Genomic DNA, 25,726 nt, shown 5'->3' with positions numbered 1-25,726 from the left:
ATCCACATCACCCCCTCAACCTCCAAAATGGCATGGATCTGCTGGCAAAGGGATTCATTTCTGAAGAGGGCTCCTTTTTTGACAATAACAACCTCCCCAAGGACTACACTGTTCAGCAATACATGAGAGACTGGATGAGGAATGAAAGGATAGGAGTGTTTCTCTGAAGACTGAACAACACCTCTTTATGTTCGGTTTCTTCTCTACGGTATCTGTGAGGTGAGATGACACAAATTGCACTCATTGGGTTTAATTACTATATACAGTTGTTATTGAAAACATCGCCATGCTCTGGAATTGGGTTTTATTTAAGCCCAAATACCTCTAATTAAAGCTTATGAGTTACTTTTCATCAAATATTTACGCTTTTAATATGAGCCTTTCGGCGGAGTTACGGCTGGGGCACTGAAAATAAATCATTTTTATTTCAACACTTAATAGAATAAACTTGAACTCAATCTCATCGCTGCAGTATTGCCCTGACACTCATGGGGTTGTTGTCAAAGAGATATGACAAAGCTCGGTTTCTTAACATGCTCCGCTCCACACCCCCAGCAGCTTGCTGCACTGTATTCTTTATCCCTTGACGCACACAAGCTTCAAATAATTAAAAGCAAAAACATAAATTAAAAGGTTAATCATGTGAAATGAGTCACAGGGAGAGATGGGAGGGGATGGGGGTGGTTGTCATGGTTAGGAGTGGGAGAAGTGGGGTTGGTAGTGGTGGGCATTCTGTTGCCAAAGGAAGCGAAGACAGACAAATGAATAAGGACTTAGCGAGCAGTGGAGCTGGAAGACTATACATATCACAGCGCTTTCTCCATCTGATGGACGATGGCAAGAGACAGAGGTCAGAGTGTGCTCTAGAGATGTGCCCTATATGTCTGCTATGCATCCCCTCAACCCTTCCCCACAGAGCTGGGAGTTCTGCCAGGCTCCGCCAGAGAGAACCAGGATGTCTTAGACATAGTGAGACCACCCTGGGAAATTGCACAAAAACAGCAAACAGCCCCCCCCCCATTCAAAAGTTGTTGTTTGATTTAATCAGATTAGTCGGATACTGTCATGAGATTCCAGCAGCACATCCATTTAGTGCACTAAAACTGTACTATGAAGGGGGAGTCTGGTGGTAACTAAAAAGAGGAATATGTCTGGGCTGTCATTGTAGCTACAGCTGTGTCCATGAAATGACTGTCACAAACATAGGCTGCCTGGAATTTTTTGTTAGAGGGCACAGATAACATGTCTGTCCTTCATGTTGTATCAATATCAATTATCAAAGTTACTCAAAATAGAGAGAGACAATTCCAGAGACATGGACAGACATGGGTGCAGTCAACATTCAGGGGATAATGGTAAATGTTGTGCAGGCATTTTTCCTCCCTTCTTGAGAATGATCTTTCTCCACTCTTCAAATGCTCTTCACAAAAAAGATTGTCCACTTTTATCCTCTCTCAGCAGGACTGCTTAATAACCATAGCCCTGCTGAATTGCAATTCAAGGATGCCTCTTAATACAAATCAAATCAAGTTGTATTGTATTTGTCACATGCGCCGAATACAACAGGTGTAGACCTTACCGTGAAATTCTTACTTACAAGCCCTTAACCAACAATGCAGTTTTCTGAAAAATAAGAGTCAATAAAATATTTACTAAATAAACTAAGGTAAAAAAATAAAAGAACAACAATAAAAGAACAATAATGAGGCTATATACAAGGGATACCGGTACTGAGTCAATGTGCGGGGGTACAGGTTAGTCGAGGTAATTAGGTAATATGTACAGTACCAGTCAAAAGTTGACACACCTACTCATTCCAGGGTCTTTCTTTATTTTGACTATTTTCTACATTGTAGAATCATGTAGACACCTACATAAGAGTTTTTACATATAACTCAAAATACAGAACGTCACAACAGGTCTAAATATATGTGTCATGACAGTGTTATGACCATATTATAAACTGGGTGATTTGAGTCCTGAATTTTGATTGGCTGAAAGCCATGGTATATCAGACCGTATATCACGGGTATGATAAAACATTTAGTTTTACTGCTCTAATTGTGTTGGTAACCAGTTTATAATAGCAATAAGGCTCCTTGGGGGTTTGTGATATATGGCAAATATACCACGGCTAAGGGCTGTGTCCAGGCACTCCGCGTTGCGTCTTGCAAAAGAACATGGTATATTGGACATAAACCACACCTCCTCGGGCCTTATTGCTTAATTATAAACAGGTTATGACAAGTTATTTAAGCTGTTATGACAAATTATGACATGGTTATGACCGTGTCATAAGGTGTTATGACGCTGTGTGTCAAGTAAAGTGTTACCACAAAAAGAAATAAAGAACATTTGTAATCCACTTTTCAAGTGGTATGCTCTTGGGATAATGGCACCATTCATTCTCTGGAAGGTCCAAGGCCCTCTGTCTTATTCCCACCGTGATGGACACCTGCACTGGCCTCAACAACATAATCCTCCACACATGATGATTACAGAGAGAAAAAATGGGAAGAGGAATGGGAGCAATAGAACGTGCAGGCTGGAGAGCTCTTGATGTAACATGTAGTGTCCTGTAAAAAGTATGGCCCCCTGTCTCATTGGCAACGGGCACTTTAACCCTGAGTGTGTTATTTTTCCTCCAGACTGACTTGAGATGTTTACTGCAGGGAATCATTGGGGATCTCTGGTGGTTTGGTGTGTCGACGGCCATTTCTTACTGTGGCAGTGGATGGTACACTGTTATAAAAAAGGGTTATTCGGCTGGGAACCCTTTTTGGTTCCATGTCAAACCCTTTTTGGTTCCAAGTAGAACCCGTTTGGGTTCCATTTAGAACCCTCTGTGGAAAGGATTTGACATGGAACCCAAAACGGTTCTACCTGGAACCAAAAAGGGTTCTTCAAAGTCTTCTCCAATGGGGCCAGCCGAAGAACCCTTTTAGGTTCTAGAGTGTAGAGTTAGGTGGGGGAGTTCTGTGTTAGAGTGAATGTGGTGAATTGTGATACGCCAGAGAGCCTAAGAGATCTGGAAGGAGGGTTGAGACAGGGTGGGGATGTGGAAGAAGCTGAGGATGTCAGCAAAGCCTGGGGTAAGACAGTATTGGCTGCTTCCTCCATGAGATAACATTCCCAGAACCAATCACAGTCTTCTAAAATGAGCCTAACATGCCTATATGCCTGCTCCTTTCTTTATTCAGTGTTGGGATTTTCTAAACATATCTATTCACACTCATTTACATTGACATTTTAGTCATTTAGCAGACGCTCTTATCCAGAGCGACTTACAGTTAGTGAATGCATACATGTTTTTTTGTTTTGTTTAGTTTTTTGTCATACTGGCCCCCCGTGGGAAACGAACCCACATCCCTGCCGGCCAAACCCTCCCCTACCTTGGACGACGCTGGACCAACTGTGCGCCGCCCATGGGTCTCAAAGCCTGCTGCGACAGAGCCTGGACTTGAACCAGGATCTCTAGTGGCACAGCTAGCACTGCGATGCAGTGCCTTAGATCACTGCGCCACTCAGGAGTCATTTAATGGTATTCAAAAAAAATATGATCAAAGAGCACCACTAAGGCCAGACAGAAGGGCTGTTATAGACAGGAGCAACCCACTGAATGATTTTGATTAAATACATTTTCGTGAACGTTTCCATATTGCGGTATCCGGGGGGTCTTCCCCGGGGGTTGGTGATAGAGGGAAGGTACGTGCCGTGACTTTGGCTCCCTCTTCTGGGAGTACTGGTACTGCTGGACACCCCGATGCTGATGGCACCAATTAGGGGCAATTAGGGGAGAGTGTCAACCAGTCTTGCAGGCCACATAAATGGAGCACCGTGGCACACCGCGGGAGAGAAAAAGAGAGGCAGGGAGTGAGCCTACAGATGGGAACAAAGCTCCCGGACACGGAACCGAATACAAGGAGGTGGCCCTGAAGAAGGACCGAGCCAACCCTATGTTATTTTGTTGTTACGTTTATTTTATGTTGCCCAGTAAAGGCGTGTTTTCTGACTAGCATCTCCCTGTCTCTGTGTCCATCTCTGTGCGCTCAAACCCAACACCCCATGGTTTACCACATATGGTGGAGAATGCGGGCAACTCAGTAACTTTGGGTTCCATGGAGGAACTGGTGGCTCAGTTTAACCTCAGCCAGCAGAAGCAACAGGCTCTCCAGGAGCAAGCGCTGGAGGAGCAGCGCCAACAAAACTTCCGATTGGTAGCGCAGGTAGCCCAGCTGAAAGGTGATACGGCCCAGGAGTCTAGCCCGAATCAGTTCCTGGTCAAGTTAACGGAGGAAGATGACATTAAGACGTATTTGTGCACCTTTGAGAGCATGGTGCAGCGGGAAGGGTGGCCCAAACCCAAGTGGGCCAGCCTTTTGGCACCCTACCTCTCCGGGAATGCCCAGATGCCTACTTCGACTTGAACGCCGACCAGGCAGCGAATTATGAGGGACTCAAACGTGAGATCCTGAGCCGTTATCGATTCAGCCTTGCAAGCCGTGCACAACTGGTCCACGGCTGGGCGTTTGACTCCACCATGTCCCCCCACGCCCAGATGAGCGACCTGGTGCGCCTTATGAGGAGATGACGGTGTCCTGCGTACACGGGGACACGAAGAGGTACCCAACTGTGCCGGTGCAGATAACCACCCCTGAGGGGGAGTGCCAGATGTGCGTGGGGGCAATTCCTAACCTGCCCATGCCCATTCTCCTCGGTAGAGATTGCCCTCTCTTCCAGGCACTGTGGAGGAAGGACCTGAGGATGCGCGCATGTGAGGTAGGAAGGAGAGGAAAATGGACGGTAGCCTGCACAACCCACGCCCCAAGAGGTGTCCACTGGGACCGAGTCAGACCAGGAGTAGGGAGACGACCCCGCGCCGGGAAATGAGCCATCATCCGAGGAGGACCTCAAGCTCCCCTTTATGGAGATGGAGGGACCAGATGGGCCACCCGACACGGGAGTCCTCACAGGCCAATTTGGGACAGCCCAGTTAGAGGACCCCAACCTCCAGAACGAGAGGGGCCAGGTGATCGCAGTGGACGGTGCGCTGTTACCCGGGATAAGTGAGTGGCGCTACCCACACTTCGCAATAAAGTGTAATTTATTATATCAGGTAGTAAAGCGCAATGGGGAGATGAAAGACTTGTTACTCCTACCCACCCAGTATGTTAGTACTGTCTTACAGCTCGCCCACATCCACCTGCTCGGGGCACACCTGGGGACCGGAATCGGTTCCACTGGCCCGGAGTGAAGCACGCCGTGGAGGACTACTGCCGTACCTGCCTGGAGTGCCAGATCATAGCCCTGAGGGCACATTATATAAACCCTTTGGTTCCCCTGCCCATTATAGGGGCACCGTTTCAGCGGTTGGCGATGGATCTGGTGGGTCCATTGGTGAAGACCGCGAGGGTACACCAATACATCCTGGTAATCCTGGATTACGCACGGTTAAGCACGGCGGCAGCAAAAGGTATTGCACGGGAGCTCTTCCATTTATTCAGCCGGGTGGGTATCCGGCGGAAAATCCTAACGGACCAGGGCACCGCCTTCATGTCTTGTGTAATGAAAGATGTCTGCAATCTTTTACGAATCAAACAGGTGAAGATCAGCGTGTACCATCCACAAACGGAAGGGCTAGTCGAACGCTTCAATAAGACCCTAAAGCAGATGCTGAAGAAGGTCATCGAGAGAGACGGGAGGAACTGGGACCAGCAGCTGCCCCATCTGATGTTCTTGGTGTGCGAGGTGCCCCAAGCGTCCACTGGGTTCTCCCCATTCGAGCTCCTGCGGACTGATGGACCTAGCCAAGAAGGTCTGGGAGGACCAAACGACCCCCCTGCGAAGCGTGGTGGAACACGTGGAGGATGAAAGCGATTTGGCCAGTGGTGAGGGAGCACATGGCCCAGGTTCAACGCGCCCAGGATTGCCCAGGAGAAAAGGTGCGTAAACTGCCATACCGGATACCAGAAGCCCGGAGGGCGGCGGTCCAGCGGGAAGTGACGACAATGCTAGAGATGGGGGTACTGGAGGAGTCCCACAGTGAGTGGTCTAGCCCTATAGTGCTGGTACCGAAACCGTCCGCTTCTGCAACGACTTCCGGGGCCTGAATGAGGTCAGTAAATTTGATGCCTACCCCATGCCCCGGGTGGAAGAGGCGACTCCGGGATGCTGACCTTCTAAGCAGAGTTGCAAAGAAAAAGCCATATCTCAGACTGCCCATCTTAATCTTTTCTTTTTATTGTCCAGTCTGAGATAGGGCGTTTTCTTTGCAACTCTGCCTAGAAGGTCAGCATTCCGGAGTCGCCTCTTCACTGTTGACGTTGAGACTGGTGTTTTGCGGATACTATTTAATGAAGCTGCCAGTTGAGGACCTGTGAGGCGCCTGTTTCTCAAACTAGACACTATGGGGTTTTTAACCCCATATTTTTGGCATGAAACAGTATCTATATATACTGTACTTCCATTATTTTTTTTACTGGTACAGGGGGAACCTTCAGACAAGTCTTGTGAGGCCTGTAGGCATCCTAGAGCAAAACAACTGACATGTACATATTTGTGAGTGTCTCGCCTTTGCACAGTGGGGTCAAATTGTAGCCCAAACGGTTCGGACGCTACAGGCAGAAGTTGGCAGATCGGCTGTGAATATTTTTTGCACCCTAAAATAAACATTGTAGAATCATCCACACAACTGGACAGTTTTTGCATTTGGGAACATATCTTTTGTGATGTCCCGACATTGTTCCCACAACCTAATAAAACATTCTGGGAACCTTAAAATATTAAATGTGTTCTATGAACGTTCTTGCACATTGTATAATCATCACCACGACTGGACAGTTTTTGTGTCATGAGAACATTTGCCACGACCTAACGAATGTTCTGGGAACTTTCACATAACCAATTTTGGTTTGTTTGGAATAGACTCGTCTATATCATTACTACTTTTTCATTTTTTTTCAATGTGTTCTTTTGTAAAATGGGGTATTGGCTGTGAGAGATCAGTGTAGAAACAGCAGCAGAGAGAGATGTGCCTACACTGACAATGAGTGGGTATAGATAGGCATGGTAGACTCATACAGCACCCACAAGTCAATGCTGACAAGCAGTGCATAGAGAATGAGAGAATGGAATAGGAATAGGTGCTACCCATGATTTTCCTTTCAGAAGAACAAAGCCTTGTTGTGCCAGGCTGAGGCTGCCTCTGGCACAAAATGTCTGCTCATTTTAACATCCAGTCAAAAACATACACCATTCAAGGCAAAACAAAAACAACAGGAATATCTGACCTTCATTTCAACACCCTCCGTCTGACTATTTGACAGGTATTGTAGTACTGTTTGTACATGAGTCTTGGCAGGACACAGACTATATAGATATTCCTACAGGAAGGAGTGCATGGTTCTAGCTGAGTAACTCTGTGTGCCTTCAGACTGCACAAGGCATGCAAAGTTTCAAGAGATACACCTTATTTCAGATAACCTCACAAACTTGAGCTAAAACTGAATCAATCCATTTACAAACACAAATACTTCATTTGTTTTTATTTTTCTGACTGATTGTCTGAATTCATAGCCCATAATCACCTCATAATATAGGTGAACCAATGAAGACCAGTCAGGCTCTATTTTCCACTATATAATTGTCCTATCGATCACACAACCACCTTACAACATGGAATCTGTAGCTGCAGATTTGAAGACAAAGCCTAAATCAAATCAGCTCCAACCTACAGTATATATCAATCAAACATAAATGACACACCTCAGCTCACAATATGGCGTGTGGGTCATGTGAAAGCTGTTTAGCTCCTCTGTGCCAGGGGCTGTATACGTGATATATGGTATAGATAGAACCTCTACCTAAACACAAGGGCATGCAAGTGTGCCATTACACCCCTTTGCAAATACACACCCCATCTTGGTTGAGTGAATTATTCAAGTGCTGCATCTCTTTGGTGATTTACGACAGGAAAATCCCCCTGGCCTGAAACATACCGGAACTGAAGGATAAATAATCATATTAGGGGAGATGCAGGGCTTGAAATTACGTCTGGGCAACTTCATATTCAGTCCATAAAACTGACATGAGCACCTTTAATTCATGACAGATTGACTGCAGGTCTTCAATGAGAGTATCCATGCAGTGCATAATAAGAGGCATGAAAAGCAATTTATAGGATTTGGCCGTAATATGCATGGGTGGGAGTTCAAGAGATGATCTGCCATATTGAAAGATTCTACAAAAGAAATCCCAATTCAACAACACAACGGTTGCAATGTCAACAGTGACCGAAAAGTATTAAATGGTGGCTCAATTGTGGTTTGTTTTTCAATCTGCAATAGGCAATAAGCACTATCCCTCAGCAACATGTGGTTGAATGGGGGGGAGGGGCTGGGATATGATTTCTCACGTTACCTCACTCGCCTTTCATCATTAAATAGGATTTCCAATCTCTCCTGTCAATAGCTAGTGCAATTCTTATTCAATACCAAGTGTCTTGGGCAAAACTTTCCACTGCAATTATCACTTAACCGTCAGCTAGGATTTGACAGTCGTAAGCCGCCCTGAGCGATCCGCAACAAAAATAAAAAGTCAAGAATATATCCTGGGACATCTGCACTCTTAGGAGTACATCTCTGGATGGAGAGATGGTAGAGTAAAGCCCTAGGACTCTTCCGGATAACAAATACAACTCTCTTCTCTAACTCTTTATCTCTGCAGGATCATGGTAGGCTTTAAACAGCCAGAGTACAGGTGTAAAGGCTTAATGCTACTTTCAGATATAGTTACACCACCAACAGAAGACAGAGGGAAAGCTCGCCCAGTGGACCTTTCACATTGAAGCATGGAACAGAAACAATGCATAGACTTCATTTTCTTTAAATCTTCACAATAGGTAACTATACAAGGACAAAAAGACAGAAAGTACATCTAATATTATATAATATATAATATTTTCCACTGTACAAAAATTAACATGATTTCCCAGAAATGCCATAGTATGTTTGTTATTGTCTCTAGACAGAGCAGTTTATGTTATCTGCCAGTGATGTAGTAGCTAATTGCATATAGTGAAAATAGAGGGTCATATAAAAGCCTAATTTACAAAGTGGATTTTCAAAGAAAGAAGCCGGCTGGAATAGAATAATGGGAATTCTCTTAAAGTGGTCCATCACTGCAAACAGACTACAAACGACATCGGCACCGATCAAAGTTTTTAAAATTTCCCCTTGATGGATTCTCTAAAACACATTGATTTTGTCAGGCCAAATTAAATTCAAGCGCTCTACATACAGTCAGTCTCAAAAACAACCCTTAGACAGGAATTGGCAGTCTTATCTTGGGCAATCAAGTTTATCAATGCTGAACCAACCTCCAAATCTGATATGATTAAACAAAGACGGGGGTGGGAGGGATGAGAATAAATCAATATCTGTGGTAAACGCTTCCTGTTCGATGTAGAGACTGTCAGGGAGCAGCAGCTGCTTTTCCGGATCACAGGGTTAAAGCAGTCGAAAACCCAGGGACCTTGGAGACAGAGAGTTGTCAAAGCACTAAGCCTTCTCTGTCCGTTTTCTGTAGAACACGGACCCTCTGAAATGCCCATCAAAGTCCATCACGTCCATCATCCACACTGCCCTTTCCCACCTTGACAAGAGGAACACCTATGTGAGAATGCTGTTCATTGAATGCTGTTCATTCATTTTTGCTTTGTCATTATGGGGTATTGTGTGTGGATTGATGAGGAAACAAACAATTGAATCCATTTTAGAATAAGGCTGCAACGTAACAAAATGTGGAAACAGTCAAGGGGTCTGAATACTTTCCGAATACACTGTATATAGCAAACTTTTCTATTATTTCTCAATTTTTTTTCTCTATGCATTGTTGGGAAGGGCCCATAAGTAAGCATTTCACTGTTAGTCTACACCTGTTGTTTACAAAGCAAGTGACGAATACAATTTGATTTGATTTTTATCCTCAAGATGAGGGCTGCAGCAGATATGGCGCTCACAAAGAGATGTTATAGAACTCATTTCTCTGAGGGAATTTGGAATGTTGTATTGAGTGATAACCATATTGAGATCTGAATATGATCTGGTGTATCTGTATGACAAATGCAGGCAGAGCATTTTGATGAGATCTTGACGTGTCTTATGAAGTCTGATCCAGAAGCCTTGTTTGTCGTGTCCCCTAACAGCAAGCCTGAGGGGGTAACTTGACTCTGTCAGATACTGTTTGTTCCAGGGAAATGCTATCAACAAAGCAGCATCAGTCTTCAAGGGGCTATTGTTTCCACCCAAACATTAAGCTGGGAAGTAGTTGCCTGTTTTCTGAATGTGTTTCCCATCTGATGATAACAGACAACAGGGGCATGGATGCCTGGATGCTGTTTGTTCTGGGGGAGGCAGTTGTGAGGGATGACAAAATGGCTCCCTGTGTTTAGTTTTTGCCCATCTGGAGCTGCATGGAGATGAAGGATTGACCAAAGGAGGAACACTGAGGGAAACGCTTAGGTGACAACAAATAAATGTATTTCAGTATGAAAGATGGGTCTTTCTGGCCAGGTTTTATAAGCTGTGGAGGATACGCATTCACATTATGTTTCACCACAATTACTGTAGCTGAGGTGATTTTGGTTTTAAAGAGCACTGTTGTGTTTGTGTACAGTGTGGAGAAGCTTAAAGGGATCAAGTGTAGTGGTAGGTGCAATGTTAATTTACATTACTTTTTTGTAATTTAGCAGACACTCTTACCCAGATCAACATACAGCTAGTGCATTCATCTTAAGACAGCTAGGTGAGACAACCACAAATCTCAGTAAGTACATTTTCCCTCAATAAAGTAGCTATCAGCAAAGTCAGTGATAGTAGTAGAAAGTCAAGTGCGAGTTTTAGTTAACGAAAGGCAAAGGTGTTCATTTTTTGGGGGTTCAAGATGTATGAAGTTATTGTCCATTTAAGCTTGTACTTATTTCAATTTCAATGACTGTTTAGACATATCTAATATCTGTTTTCAACTAATGCAAATTTTTTTAAAGGTATAGAAAACAGTATCATAATGTACACAGTAGTCAAATCTATCTAAAATGTCTTACACCAATGTTTATCAGGCCAATCCTTTTGGAGTAATGTTTTACAGTGTGCCAAGCTATGACAAATACAATTGAATGATGCCTGGCTCTCATGTGTCCTTTATTGCAGTCTTCTTTCAGTTAGTGTATTTGTCTTTTCTGTTCTGTAACTATCAGCCAACTGGGATGCAGGGAAAAGAAGGAGAGCATGTGTACTCAAATCCCACATGAGAAGATATAAAGTGAGAACGTTTAGATTGATTCAACTTTAAAGAGAATTGAGATGTTTTACTCGCCTGCATTGGTATCCATCATCTATGAAGCAAACAAACCATTTTAGGATCCCTGTCTCCCAGATCCACTATATTATTGACATGGAGCATATTAAATGTTTGAATTGCATTCTTTATACAAATGTTGAGCACACAATCAAAGAACACAAAGACAGCATAGAAATAACATACTTCTGATAAAATTGGCTGATTCATATGACATTTTGCAAAGGTGCAGAATATTACAGAGGTGCTTTTCACTTGAAAAGCCAAGTAATGGGCAATATTCTAAACAATCTCTAACCATCAGAGGTTGACTTAATACTTGAAAGAAAGAAGATTAGATTGCTCACTGCGTTCAACAAATGAACAGGGCTAAATGTCTTTCTTCTTTATAGAGTTTAAATCGGCATTACAAGCAACTTCTTTCTGAGCAGGAACACGGTTTTGTTTTTGCTTAGAGGCTAAGGGCAAATCCGCAAGGGAACGCAACACTGATCAAAGCATTCAGCCTGCTATCAAGAAAGAGAAACGTCCCTGGTGGTTCTCTGGCATTCTGGAGAATGTTGTATTCCCTCGCGGAAAAACAACAATAATAAAGAGGAAGAACATCGCAGAAGCGCCCGGATCATTGTCACCCTCGTCTGGTGGTGTGACGCCAATCCTCAGGGACCCCAGGAAAGCAATCCATATTTTAGCCAGATAATGATTTCAAAGCACAAGCGCATACGTGCCTCAATGACCCTCACAGCAGCTGCCCGAGATTAACAAGATTTGCAAAAACCCAGCCACAGTTACCAGCTGTTTCAACTTCCACTAGTAAAGAAACAAGTGAAGTGAGAAGAGGAGAGGAGAGGAGAGGAGGAGAGGAGAGGCCAAAAAGTTGGAATGAAGTGATATAACTTTTGAATCAACATCAAACTGATATGCTATCATATATTGGCAGTGCCAGAGCTGCTTTGGGTTTGTTTCTATCTTTAGTCATCATGACCACTGGTCACCAACAATTTACAGTAGTGTCAGCATAACGGTCTCTCATAATCTGCACTATCATTGCACCCCTTCAACAATCATATCAGCAGTGCATGGTCTAAAAACATAATTTTATGGATACAGAGGCAGGGAGAGAGAAATGGAGAGAGTGGGAAAGAGCATTAGACAGCAAAATACATTTTCCGTTAGTGTAAAATTAACAAGATCAAAGAAGAAATAATGACAATGATTTTTTTTTTAAGTTATCTGAATTCCACTAATTTGAAGTACCGTAACAAATTGCTTTCATACCATATGTGTCTTTTCAAGTTGTTTTTAATCCCTCTCAAATTTAATAACCGAAAATAACAAGTTATGTGGGGTAGGCTATGTGTTGGCTTGTCTACATCTATTTTGAGTCGGCACGGTGTCGATATTGCTTTGTGTTTTCACAATTATTTAATTTTTTGTCTGTTGTCTTTATAAATGTTCCAATAAAGTTACGACCGGCTCGGCTGTCTCTGATGTGAAGTGAAGAAATAAAAATGGTAGTTAGCCTCAAGTTATAATGCAATCAGTCTTCAGATTTTTCATAAAATCGTTTTGTTACCAGAATTACTTTCACCACAGCCTTGAGAGAGACATTCTCTTCTCCTCTGATAAATGAAAAAGATTGGGTAGAAATGTTTGGAGCTACAATGATGTACCTGCATTTTGTCTGCATTAGTGATCAATAAGACCTAGCTGCTAGCTCAATATTGATTTAAGCCCTTTGCTCTTGGATGGACCATAAGCCATTGTTATAAACACATTAATAACTGAAAAGTTATTTTGAAAACTAGATCGGCACAGAAACCACCTGGATATGAAGAGATTATTTTCAAAACCAATTCTTCACATTTGTGTTTTTTCATGTGTGTAAAATATTACTGTTTTCAGATCTTTCATTCATGGATTTTAGATGTGCATGAAAATGTTTTATTTTGTGCAAAATGCTATACACTGCATGTACAAAACATTAGGAACACCTGCTCTTTCCATGACATAGATTGACCAGGTGAATCCAGGTGAAAGCTATGATCCCTTATTGATGTCACCTGTTAAATCCACTTCAAATCAGTGTAGATGAAGGGGAGGAGACAGGTTAAAGAAGGATTTTTAAGCCTTGAGACAATTGAGACATGGATTGTGCATGTGTGCCATTCAGAGGGTGAATGGGCAAGACAAAATATTTAAGTGCCTTTGAATGGGGTACCGTAGTAGGTGCCAGGTGCACCGCTTTGAGTGTGTCAAGAACTGCAACACTGCTGGGTTTTTTATGCTCAACAGTTTGCTGTGTGTATCAAGAATGGTCCACCACCCAAAGGATATCCAGCCAACTTGACACAACTGTGGGAAGCATTGGAGTCAACATGGGCCAGCATCCCTGTGGAACACTTGACACCTTGTAGAGTCCATGTGCTGACGAATTGAGGCTGTTCTGAGGGCAAAAAAAATGAAAAGTTGAAATGTCTTAAGTCAAAAAGTATTCAACCCCTTTGTTATGGCAAGCCTAAAGAAGTTCAGGAGTAAAAATGTGCTTAACAAATCACATAATACGTTTTTTGAATGACTACCCCATCTCAGTACCCCACAAATACAATTATCTGTAAGATCCCTCAATCAAGTAGTGAATTTCAAGCACAGATTCAACCACAAAGACCAGGGAGGTTTTTCAATGCAAGGGCTCCGATTGGTAGATATGTAAAAAAAAAAACTGCTGAATATCACATAAAGAATGGTGAAGTTATTAATTAGGCTTTGGATGGTGTATCAATACACTGAGTCACTACAAAGATACAGGCTTCCTTCCTAACTCAGTTGCCGGAGAGGAAGGAAACTTTACCATGAGGCCAATAGTGATATTAACCCCCTAAGGTCGATGTCCGTGCCCCCGTGAAAATCAAACTAGCATAATACAAAAAGTTCAGAAAAGCAAAAATATGTTTTTAGAAATTTTTGTAACACACTTTGTAACACAACAAAATGTGGAAAAAGTAATTGAACAACACTTACACACACACACACACACACACACACACACACACACACACACACACACACACACACACACACACACAAACAAATGTCATTGCAGACGGCTCTCCACTCTTGCCCCAGGCTATGTGTCTGTTTTGCTGTCTGAAGTGCTTTACATCTCTCCCAACCCAGGGAGCTGAGAGGCTGGCTTTTCAACTGGTCCTGCAGTCGCCCCGGGGGGGCAATGAGAAGCCCATGCTCAGCTGTCCACAGTCAGCCTGCCTGCCTTTAACTGGACACTCACTCTCCTTCCCACTCCCCAGCCCAAGCATGGGGAACCAGGCCTAGCCACCATCCCTCTGGATCATGCCTGAGAGGGCCCATATGTCACTGGGCACAGATCCTCTGGCTCCAGCCAGTAGCTGAGAGGTAGGAGGTAGAGAGAGGGGCATGCTGTTACCGCCAGAGTACTCACACAGCCTGCTGGGTTGAGTTTTGGGAAGCCACAGCAGCACGCCTTTAAACACAGGATCTGAAGTAAGGGCCTTAAACCACGTAAGCAGGATGAGAGGCCCACTTTGCTCCCATCCTGCTGATGCTTTAATGATTCTAAGTGAAGGCTCATCCGCCGTCAGCCCGAGGCAGGGAGCGATATTAATACTTAATTAGAATTCATGTCACGCTGCAAGTTTTCATACCTTGAGGTGTCACTATTGGAATAAATCTACATTTCCAGGTTTGGTACCCATGGAGGTATATGGAGAGGAGTAGAGGGAATAAATAGTCAGCTTGGATGCATCATTTATTTAAAGATCCTCCTAATTCCTTATCAGAAGTAGACAGAAGAACAGCAACTTATTTCTCTTAGGGAAACTGGTGGCAGTTGAATTGACTAGCCTCTAAGCTAAACAAGCTTTAATTCATGTATCCTAATGAACTCTGTAATTAAATCAAATTAAGACCCAATTACTCCAGTGATTTTAGGTCTGGTCATGTGCATCCTTTCACAGAACCTGGTCTCCTGCCCTGTAATAGGCTTTGGCTGGGACAGAATTTGAGCATTTATTTGTCTACTATAATCCCAGTGCCGACAATGAAACATGGTTGACAGCCATAGCTGTAACAATAAGGACATGGAGGTCCTCTGAGCGGGAGTCACTTTAATAGACAATCAAATGAGCTCCTTCATGCCTCTATGAATAAAACAGGACTCTCTAATGGCCTCCAAGGGCAGCACAGCACTCTACATAATAGGGGTGTGAATGTTAAAACGTTACAACGTTTAAACAAAATTGGGATTCTTAACGTTAAGAAAAATCCCTAACGGAAAAACAATGTTTTTTTAGTTTTTCCCCCACAAAATTTTAATCACAGTGCAGATGGCTCGCCTGCTCTTTCTCTTCACTAATGATGTGAGTGTCTGTTCAGTCTTCAGTCTGTTACGTGTAGAATATCCTAGCCCATTAATTGATGATAGGCCCTGCTTTACTGAAGTTGCAAGACATTGCAAGCCAAGAAACTGTGAAATACAGCATTCAATTGCGAGAGACAGCTTTTGATTGCAGGCCTAGTACACGGTTCTGACTCTGTCTGCCTGGTGGCCGATCTGCCTATAATGTGCCCCTCCCCTCTCTCTCCGTCTCTCGCTAGCACGCTATAAAATATGCGAGTGTTTGTGTTCTCAGAAGTATGGCAACTAATCAGTCTCCTTCGTTCCAAAAATACTGAATCTTAGGAGTCAATTCCTAAGTCACGGTATTTAATGAACTTTAAAGTACTTTCTTTAAGAGAGAGTGGTCTGCAGACTCTGCACACAGACAGCAGGCAGCGCAAAGGCAGCTCAATATTATTTGATTGACAGCTCTGGTTGCCTAGTGATGGACGTTAGTCCCACATCAGAAGCGGCATTCCTTTACAGACAAGTAAAATGCCTGTTCAGTTGCGCTCCAGAGAAGGTTTCATGTCAGCATTTAAAAAGCTGTAGTGTACCCTTACAGACAAACAAACATGCCATGGCTGAGGCACTTTCAAGGGTATATAACCGCGCTAGATATAACTTCATTGCCTGGCCCTAGCGTCATACATAGGTAATAGAACCATTATTCTGCATTGTGAATTGAGGTGGAATTTTATGTTTTTTTCTTATCGTTTTAACGGAAAACAGATAGAAAATGGCAGTTTAAACGTTACGCAACATTTTTTATTTGTCACATCCCTAGTGCCTAACGTTTAACATAGCCTGGCTCCCATATTGATACAGTACACAGTGTATACAGAAAGTGAATTGAAGATTACTTTACCGGAGGTGCAGTTTGTATGACTGCCCAACCACTAGCTTGACAAACTACCGTATTTTCCGCACTATAAGGCGCACCGGAGTATAAGCCGCAGCAGCTAAATTGAATGATATTGAATGATGTGTACATATATAAGCCGCACTGGACTATAAGCCGCAGGTGTTTTAATGTTTAATTACCATATGTAAGGGTTCGTGCACAGAGGGGATTGTCGGGAAAGAGACAAACTGTCTCGCTCTCGTAATGTATGTCTGTCTTGCTCTCGTTCTGTCTCTCGTTCTGTCTCTCGTACCACTCTCGGTTCCACTTTTACTTTTGCGCGCTACCTGTCTCACTCTTTTCCGGCCTCCAGCTTTCCCTGCTGGAGCCCGCCGCTTAAAGGTGGGGGGCGCGGACCGGTCATAGAGCCCATAGAGTTAAAGTTGGTGGACTGTTACCTGTAAAATCCATAGATTTAGGAGGTCTTCTAGTGGCCGTTAGCTGTAAAAATCCATAGATTAGCCGCACCGTTATATAAGCCGCAGGGTCGAAAAATGGGAAAAAAGGCGCGGCTTATAGTCCGAAAATTACGGTAAAAGCAAAACATCCCAAAACCATTGCCTATTCCAGCTTCTATCAATTTCCTAACATAACAGATTTCATCACACACAGAAACACATGAGAAAAGGCGCGGCTTAGGTTCTGTCTATCAACTTAAATGGCTGGTATCTTTGAAACACCTCTTCTACACTGGCCAGAATCTCCACCAAGACATCTGGCTTACAAGTCACACGGATGAGCAGACTGAGCTAACTTCCTTTCTCTTTCTCTCTATTTGCCCTCTAGGATTTTTCCCTGCTCCTGAAGCCAAGGCAAAGACGGCTACATCATCATTCAGAGTGAGTCACGGCGGACAATGAGTTTGTCTTCCAAATCATTAACTACATTTCAGACCTGGCATCCTAGGTATAGACGTTTCCCTTTATAGCAGCCGGCTCCAGGAACATAGACCACAGTCACAGTGAGCTACGTCCACACAGGCCTTTAGAAACACTATTAGTGTAGAAGGGAACAAACAATTTGTGAGGACAAGATGTATATTGGAGAGTTAATCAAGCTGACTAATTTGCTGTGGCCCATTACTCACTGTGGCTTATTGTGTGGTCAACAAGACAAACAGAGGCCCTGCGCTGTGCACAAATACACAAATAACATGCTTAATCTTCTTTAAAACACTTGTCAATCAACCAAATACCAACATGCTTTTCATTAAAAGTTCAAGAAGTCATCAACATTGACAAACAACCTCAGAGCGCTGCCCTGCCCTACAAACTGTAAACACAAACTTTCCCCCGCAACAAACCATGTGACTTTTAAATGTAATCTAGCCCATGCCCCATTTAACCGCAAATGCAGTTATATGGCAAATTAAAAAATGCATCCACCTGTGGGTTGTCGCTCATAAATAAACACGTCCAGGAAAAGTGATTACTGGGTTATCAGCGCCCGTCCTGTGCCACAGTGCCATCCCAGGTGAGGGATGGAGGAGATAGCTGTCAGGAACTCAACTAATTTCCTCACATCGCAGACACAGCCTGAGAACCTGAGGCCCCTGCCATCCCCAGTCTCTCCGCCATTGCTCCGCCATTTCTCCCCAGTCTCCATTCTGTCTGTCCTCCACGCAGCTGCTAAAACTCTTGCTGTTGTCAAGAGCTGCTGGTTGTGGGGCTTGTGGGACTTGCACCAGTAGCTCTCGTTAATCTTAATCCCATTCCCCTTTCCTGAAACTGCAAACAGAAACCACAATAACATGCAGAGGAGCATCCAATGAAGAAGGAAGGATAAGGCTGGAGTTTTTTTAATGTTTTGTTTTCTAATGTTGTTTCTTTTACGAGTGCGATACAGTATACTGCTTGGTGAGGTAATTAATTTGAAAGAAGAGAATAAACCACTATGAGCCCACAAACCTTATTCGTTATGGTCCATAACTGACTTCTTAATATCCATTAAATATGTTTCTCCTTTCCTAAAATAACACATTCTATTTTAATGTCGTCTCTTTCACTGCCATAGTATTACATATTGACTGTGCAAAGAAAATAATGGACTAGAATTGTTTAGCAGTCGAACAAACAGAGGAGTTAATCAATGTTGAATTCACATTGAAAGTGCAGATGCCGGATGTATCTATGGATTATAAAATGTCTTATCATACTCCCTCTAATTTCACTCAGGTCATTGATTGAGCCCCTCCATAGAACACAAATGGTATATTTCTGAGAGGTACAAACCCAGCTCATCCTAGAGCAAATAAAGAAGTTCAGCTCTTTACATTTACTGTAAGTCCTCTACGTTTTCAAGTAATATCTCGCTGTGTTTCTCCCACCCTGGCCCTTTTAGCTCGGGGTAGAAAGCCTTGGCTTCAGTAACCTCTGGGCTGGTGGATTACATGGCATATATTGCACGTCGGTCCTCTCCAGACAGGAAATTAACCCCTGGCCGCCACGGCCTCTCTCACTGACCTGGACCAGCGACTCCATGTTGCCCACTTCTGTAATTGAGATCCCTCCATTTCTTTCAGTTTTTTTTCATACTTCCTTTTTTTCTTACAAGTGTTGACCGATTCTGAGGGGCTGATGGGTCAAGACCTGATGTTATAGATTAAACTTCACATTTCCTCCACTCATGTACAGTACACAGGCTAAAAAATAAACACACACATTGACAAAAACACACAATCCCTCCTCGTACCCACTCAAGTGTATTAAAGTGTAATATTTATTTTGTATTCATACTGTAAATAACTCCACATGGATGCACTGTCAACAAAGCCTGTATCAAATAAAGGCTTAAATAATGTCAAAAGGAATGGTTAAATCAGAAAGTGTACTTTTGCCTCTGATTTTCTCCTCCGCCTGGATTCAGTGCAACTCCATTCACATGCATCAGGTTGATTTTCTGTTCAATTGTGTGTTAGAGTAGAATTAGATCATCTAAAGTTCAATATTTATCTGATGTTTGTATGCAATATAAGTGTCTTAGCAGCTGTTATACTCAAAGAACCATTAAAGCTTGACTTCAAAAGAACCTTCAGAATGAAAGGCTTCATTGCCTGCTTATTTTCAATTAGAATGATTTAGCGAACTTAAATCCTCTAAAGTCAAGCTTTTATCCCCTGCCTGGCTGGCTGCAGCCAGCAGACCAAAGACTAGAGAAATAACATTAGCTTAATAATGTAATAACGATTAGAAAGTCAGGTAAGCTCTCTATGTGGTAAAATAAAAGGTTTAAACAGTGTGATTAAATCTATGTCTTCACAATAACGGGAAGAAAGACTTTAGCCTGTTCTTTTGAGAGGAGAATCAGAATTGTATATCATCTGGACAAAGCATCATTAAAAGAAGCAGAGACAAAACCTTTGCAGCATAGTGTGTAGCATAGTGTCTAACGTGACTAGAAGTCAAATAAAAAGTTGCTGTCTACGGGTTTGACTCTGAGGTTCTCATATGAGTGAAAAGCACAATACATCTTATAATGAATACACTGCAATCCCTCTGATTTGGCTCGCAGGCAGCACCACTAATCGCAATACATTTAAATTCATTTAAATACATTTAAATACTTCAATGTGTCCTCCTGGTGATTTGCATGGCTGGGACAGGGGAGGCATATCTTTGGGGGACTTTGGGGAAAACGTTTCAAGTTTCAGGTGACTCTGCCTTTGATGGACAGGTTAGTGTTATTTAATAATGACAATCATCCATAATCTACATATAGATTTATACAATCTATAATTAACAGCTGGGGGTATAAGGGAGAAGGCCTAAAGTACCCACCTATTCTACTGCTTAGACCACCATTACCATTACACCAATTTCTGTTATGTCTTGTAGGGTGTGATACTAAACCATGGGCATGATGTCTGGGTATCTGAACTGGGAAAAGTGGTATGGGACTGTATTAAAGCACAATACATATTTTTGCAAAACATATTATGCCAGATATTATGAAACAGTTCCACATAATTAATAGACAAAAACAAAGCCAAGTGCCCTTGGATAGTTGAAATGCCAGACATAGAAGTCAAAGACATGAAGCAATCATGTGAACTCCCTCTTACATACTGTAGCTAAATGTTGCTTCATTAGGTTAGCTCCTCAGACGTAACCTTTCATTTAGGGCCGCCCCTGCTGTGTCCAGTTGAAATGAGAAAGAGCTGAACGTCTTATCTCAAGTACTAATGAGCTCCAAGCCACTATTACTCTCCCTCGCAGATGGTAACGTATTCTATGTATTCCTTTCTTTCTGACAGTTTACCCATCCATCAATCCAACCATCCATCCGTCCATCCAAACACCCATCTTCCTCCCTCCCTCCCTCCCTCCCTCCCTCCATGGGAGTGGAGTGATTCATCTGGGAGTGAAAACAGAACCAAACAGATTCTAGCGCTGTCCCATTACAGGCCATTACTGGAGCTCCATGAGAGCAGATTAAAATCATTATGTATCCCCAGAGAGCCAGGATCCATCTCCCTCCTCCTTATGGGAGGTGTAGGAATGATGAGTGACATTTGGACTTCATTAAATCAATTAGGTAGCTCATTAGTGTGCTTAGGGATAGAGTGGATGCTAAATAACGCATTCAATAGGGGAGGCTGGATCCTATTGACGTTACCAGGCTCAAAGACAATGGGGCACCCTCTATATTCTATTTGTGACTCTGTGTATGGAACATACAGTAACCTAATGAGATGTCAAAGGGACAGGGACATATGTGTGGGTTGACACATAATCCATGAGTAAGTTGTTAGATGTAGCTGACGGACTGTGTGTAATGTTAAAAGGCATGGTTAACATGTTGGTATGACAGAGTGAAGTTTGAATAAGGCACCCCAGGACATGAGGCATAGACTGTAGATACACTGTATATAAATACATGAGAACAGGAGATTCATATACCATCAGACTGAGAGAGAAAGAGAGAGTGAGAGTGAGACATGGAGAGAGAGAGAGAGAGAGAGAGAGAGAGAGAAAATAAAGAAAGCGAGAGATCCACACAAAATCAATCCTAACCAGGAGTCCCCCACTCCTCTGACCCCGACATGTTCTTATTCTGTCACATTAGCATGCACCAAATTAACCGCTCTGCTCAACGTGTTTCACGTCTGCTCGCCTCTCCGCTCATCAGTGACCTTCACCGCCGCAACACCGGAGCCTTTGAATTACGCTTTTTCCTCAGTCATAAAAGGAGGCCAGAACGGTACTTCTGAAACAGGATGAAAAGCCATGTGAAAGGCAGATAACTTCCTTAACGACCTGCCCTCTAACGATTTCATATATTATATTATGTGACGGTGGGAAAAAAGTGAGAGAAAATATGTTATGGGTGAAACGATTCTGAGGGAGTGGGTTGTTAGAAATGGGTGAGTAAAATGGATGGCTGGCAAATAGCATTTTTCATTTCATCCACACCCAGAGAAATCACTTAGAGCCTGCTGTTTGGAGCATACTGAATATCATATAATGGCCTTGGTGCTTCATATCCAGATGGGTCTAGATGGCCATGCCAACCACACAGCTACATTATACATCTGGTGTGTCAACAAGGCAGTGTCGCCAATTCTTCATTTATTATACAGAGCCTATGCAGCCACTCCATATCTGTCTCTATCCTACCATGCAATGCTTACTACCAAACAAACCTCACTAAACTGAGTGAATGGAGCCCAGCCTCCAACTGCATAAAAAAGGTCTGGCAGCTGCAATACATATGCTTAGCAATGCAAAATATGATAATGATATAACCAGGCCTCCTTGTAGCTCAGTTGGTAGAGCATGGCGCTTGCAACGCCAGGGTTGTGGGTTTGATTCGCACGGGGGGACAGTATGAAAATGTATGCACTCATTAACTGTAAGTCGCTCTGGATAAGAGCATCTGCTAAATGTAAACATGTAATGTTAAGAGTAACAACAAGGATAGTAGATATCACATCAACTACTTTGAACCCCTTAAAAGCAAAGGAACATGATGTAGCAGGCTAGCTGACTTACCTACATTCCTAAATAGGCATTTATTTCATATCAGAGGGCTTGAATTTCATTCATAATGTATCCCAATTCCACTAAAGTATATGTGACGTGACTTTAGTATGATGACTGTTATTTATTGAATCAACTATGTTTAATTGTTACTCGATTAAATTAATCATGTAACAATTAACTCATTAGGATTTGGGGCACCACGGAAGAAGTTGTTTATAGAGTTACCATCTCCCGAATTAAACTCTAAAGATCTGTACCTATCAATATGTATAAAACAGTCAACGTATTAATCATTACCTCTTATCAGTCTCATTCTGAACGGTCGCAGAATTCTTGGATCCGCAAGAACCCCAGCTTTACTTATGATTCAGCACTACACAAATTGTCTTAATTATTTACTAGCTAACTAAATAATAACACGAATACATATACTTAATACATGAGAAAAAGTCCCTAGCAGACTAACAACAGCATGACTGCTTGGTTATCAAAAGACGGGGGGGTAGGTAGGGAGAGGGAGAGACAAATAGAGAGTCAAACTTATCGTTGATACATTTGGAAGCTACCCTCAAAGTAATCATAATACTTTGCTCACTAACCACCGCCCGTTTGGGTAAGAAGTCATGAATGTATTTACGTGTAGATGTCTTTGTTCATCATCTCTCCGTTGAAACCAATCCTTCTATGGGAAGGGGTCGGTTTTAGTGTCCCGTTTCGGTGTAAGGCTCTGCAATATCCTTCTTAGTTGTCAAGGCTTGGAGTGGAGTGTTCAAATAGAGCAGAAACTCAGATGCTCTTCTTCCCACCTTGTGTGGTTAGTCAAAGTTCTAGATCACTTTACAAACACAGCTGTAGACTGGCAATGTTCTGGTCTAGTGAGTTTATCTTCTTCACCTAGTGTTAAGATTCAAAGTTCTAACCATTTCAAACATGTGGACTACCGTCTCCATGCTTTCTGGTCTAATGTAAATTTTGTTACCAAGGCTTTTATGCACTCTGGTAAAAGGGGCGTTCCTACTTGCTGACACAGTCTCTGAGCTCACTCTGGGCATGGCTAGTCATCGTGCATAGCTTATATGAAAACCTATGATCTCGTTATAAAACTAAAATCACATTCCTATCTTAACAAAAATATTCTCATAATTTCCCAAATTACAGTGCCTTGCAAAAGTATTCATCCTCCTTGGTGTTTTTCCTATTTTGTTACATTACACCCTGTAATTTAAATGGATTTTTATTTGGATTTCATGTAATGGACATACACAAAATAGTCCAAATTGGTGAAGTGAAATGAAAAAATTACTTGTTTCAAAAAATTCAAAAAAATAAATAACGGAAAAGTGGTGCGTGCATATGTATTCACCCCCTTTGCTATGAAGCCCCTAAATAAGATCTGGTGCAACCAATTACCTTCAGAAGTCACATAATTAGTTAAATAAAGTCCACCTGTGTGCAATCTAAGTGTCACATGATCTGTCACATGATCTCAGTATATGTACACCTGTTCTGAGAGGCCCCAGAGTCTGCAACACCACTAAGCAAGGGGAATCACCAAGCAAGCGGCACCATGAAGACTAAGGAGCTCCCAGAACAGGTCAGGGACAAAGTTGTGGAGAAGTACAGATCAGGCAGGGTTGGGTTATAAAAAAATATCAGAAACTTTGAACACACAGAGCACCATTAAATCAATTATTTTAAAAAAATCGAACGAATATGGCACCACAGCAAACCTGCCAAGAGAGGGCCGTCCATCAAAACTCATGGACCAGGCAAGGAGGGCATTAATCAGAGAGGCAATAAAGAGACCAAAGATAACCCTGAAGGAGCTGCAAAGCTCCACAGCGGAGATTGGAGTATCTGTCCATAGGACCACTTTAAGCCGTACCCTCTACAGAGATGGGCTTTACGGAAGAGTGGCCAGAAAAAAGCTATTGCTTACAGAAAAAAATAAGCAAACACATTTGGTGTTCGCCAAAAGCCATGTGGGAGACTCCCCAAACATATGGAAGAAGGTACTCTGGTCAGATAAGACTAAAATTGAGCTTTAAATAAGGGCACAAGACCAGTTTCACATTTTTTACATTATCTGTTGTATCAAAGGTCATTTATAGGCGCCATGGCCCGTACCAAGTAGACAGCCCGTAAATCTACTGGAGGCAAAGCCCCACATAAGCAGCTGGCCATCAAAGCTGCCCGCAAGAACGCCCCTTCTACTGGTGGGGTCAAGAAGCCCCATCGCTATAGGCCTGGTACTGTGTCCCTGCGTGAGATCCGTCAGTACCAGAAGTCCACTGAGCTGCTGATCCGCAAGCTGCCCTTCCAGTGCCTGGTGAGAGAAATCGCTCAGGACTTCAAGACTGACCTGCGTTTCCAGAGTGCAGCCATTGGAGCCCTGCAGGAGGCCAGCGAGGCTTACCTGGTTGGTATGTTTGAGGACACCAACTTGTGCGCAATCCACGCCAAGCATGTCACCATCATGCCCAAAGACATCCAGCTGGCCCGTCGTATCCGTGGGGAGCGTGCTTAGACTCCTCCCTAATTTACCTCTCCTCAGTCTGTCTTCTCCTCCCTTCCCAATTTTTCCTTATAAGTAGCTTGATTTGAGTAATGATGTGACAAAAGTAAAGTGTGTGTAGTCTTGTCCCCCTTAGTTCTCTTAGCAGCAGACTTTTAGGGTACTTTGTGTATCATGTATCTGTTTTGAAGCTGATCTGAGTCACACCTTTAATGTGTATGCAAATCAGCACAGCAAAGGGTGCATGCATGATTGGTCAGGCATTTCCCCTCCTACTTTTGACAATACTATTACATTATTTTTTACTAATATTTCTACTGTTTACAGGACACATTTACAAATTGTTAATTCTCTTCTGAAATTGATCAATAAAAAATACATTGCATGACTCAAAATATTGCAAAGGCCTATGTGTAGCATAACATTTATGTATTTCTCCCAAGTTTTTATCCAGTTAATATTTTAGTTCCTTTCTCAGGTTGTGATACCCTTTTATTACTGGTTTTGAGTTGCTTTAATGTTAAGCAGACATTTGTAATATCCAGAATTATCAT

General features: G+C 42.7%; 1 protein-coding gene and 1 pseudogene across 1 annotated transcript; one reads left to right on the top strand and one right to left on the bottom strand.

The window, feature by feature from the left end:
* Positions 1-25,726, bottom strand: part of LOC121577760 — a 348,720-nt pseudogene that overhangs the window by 215,089 nt on the left and 107,905 nt on the right.
* Positions 5,901-25,199, top strand: LOC123492076 (histone H3.3A-like). Its single transcript, XM_045224022.1, has 3 exons — positions 5,901-6,042; positions 17,463-17,515; positions 24,792-25,199. Exons 1-3 carry the CDS (start codon positions 5,901-5,903, stop codon positions 25,182-25,184), a joined length of 588 nt encoding a protein of 195 aa, XP_045079957.1. The 3' UTR covers positions 25,185-25,199.

The sequence above is a fragment of the Coregonus clupeaformis genome, chromosome 12, assembly GCF_020615455.1.
Source record: "Coregonus clupeaformis isolate EN_2021a chromosome 12, ASM2061545v1, whole genome shotgun sequence".
Lineage (NCBI taxonomy): Eukaryota > Metazoa > Chordata > Actinopteri > Salmoniformes > Salmonidae > Coregonus > Coregonus clupeaformis.
Note: the sequence above shows the minus strand (reverse complement) of the source record. Positions and strands in the feature narration are given on the sequence as shown.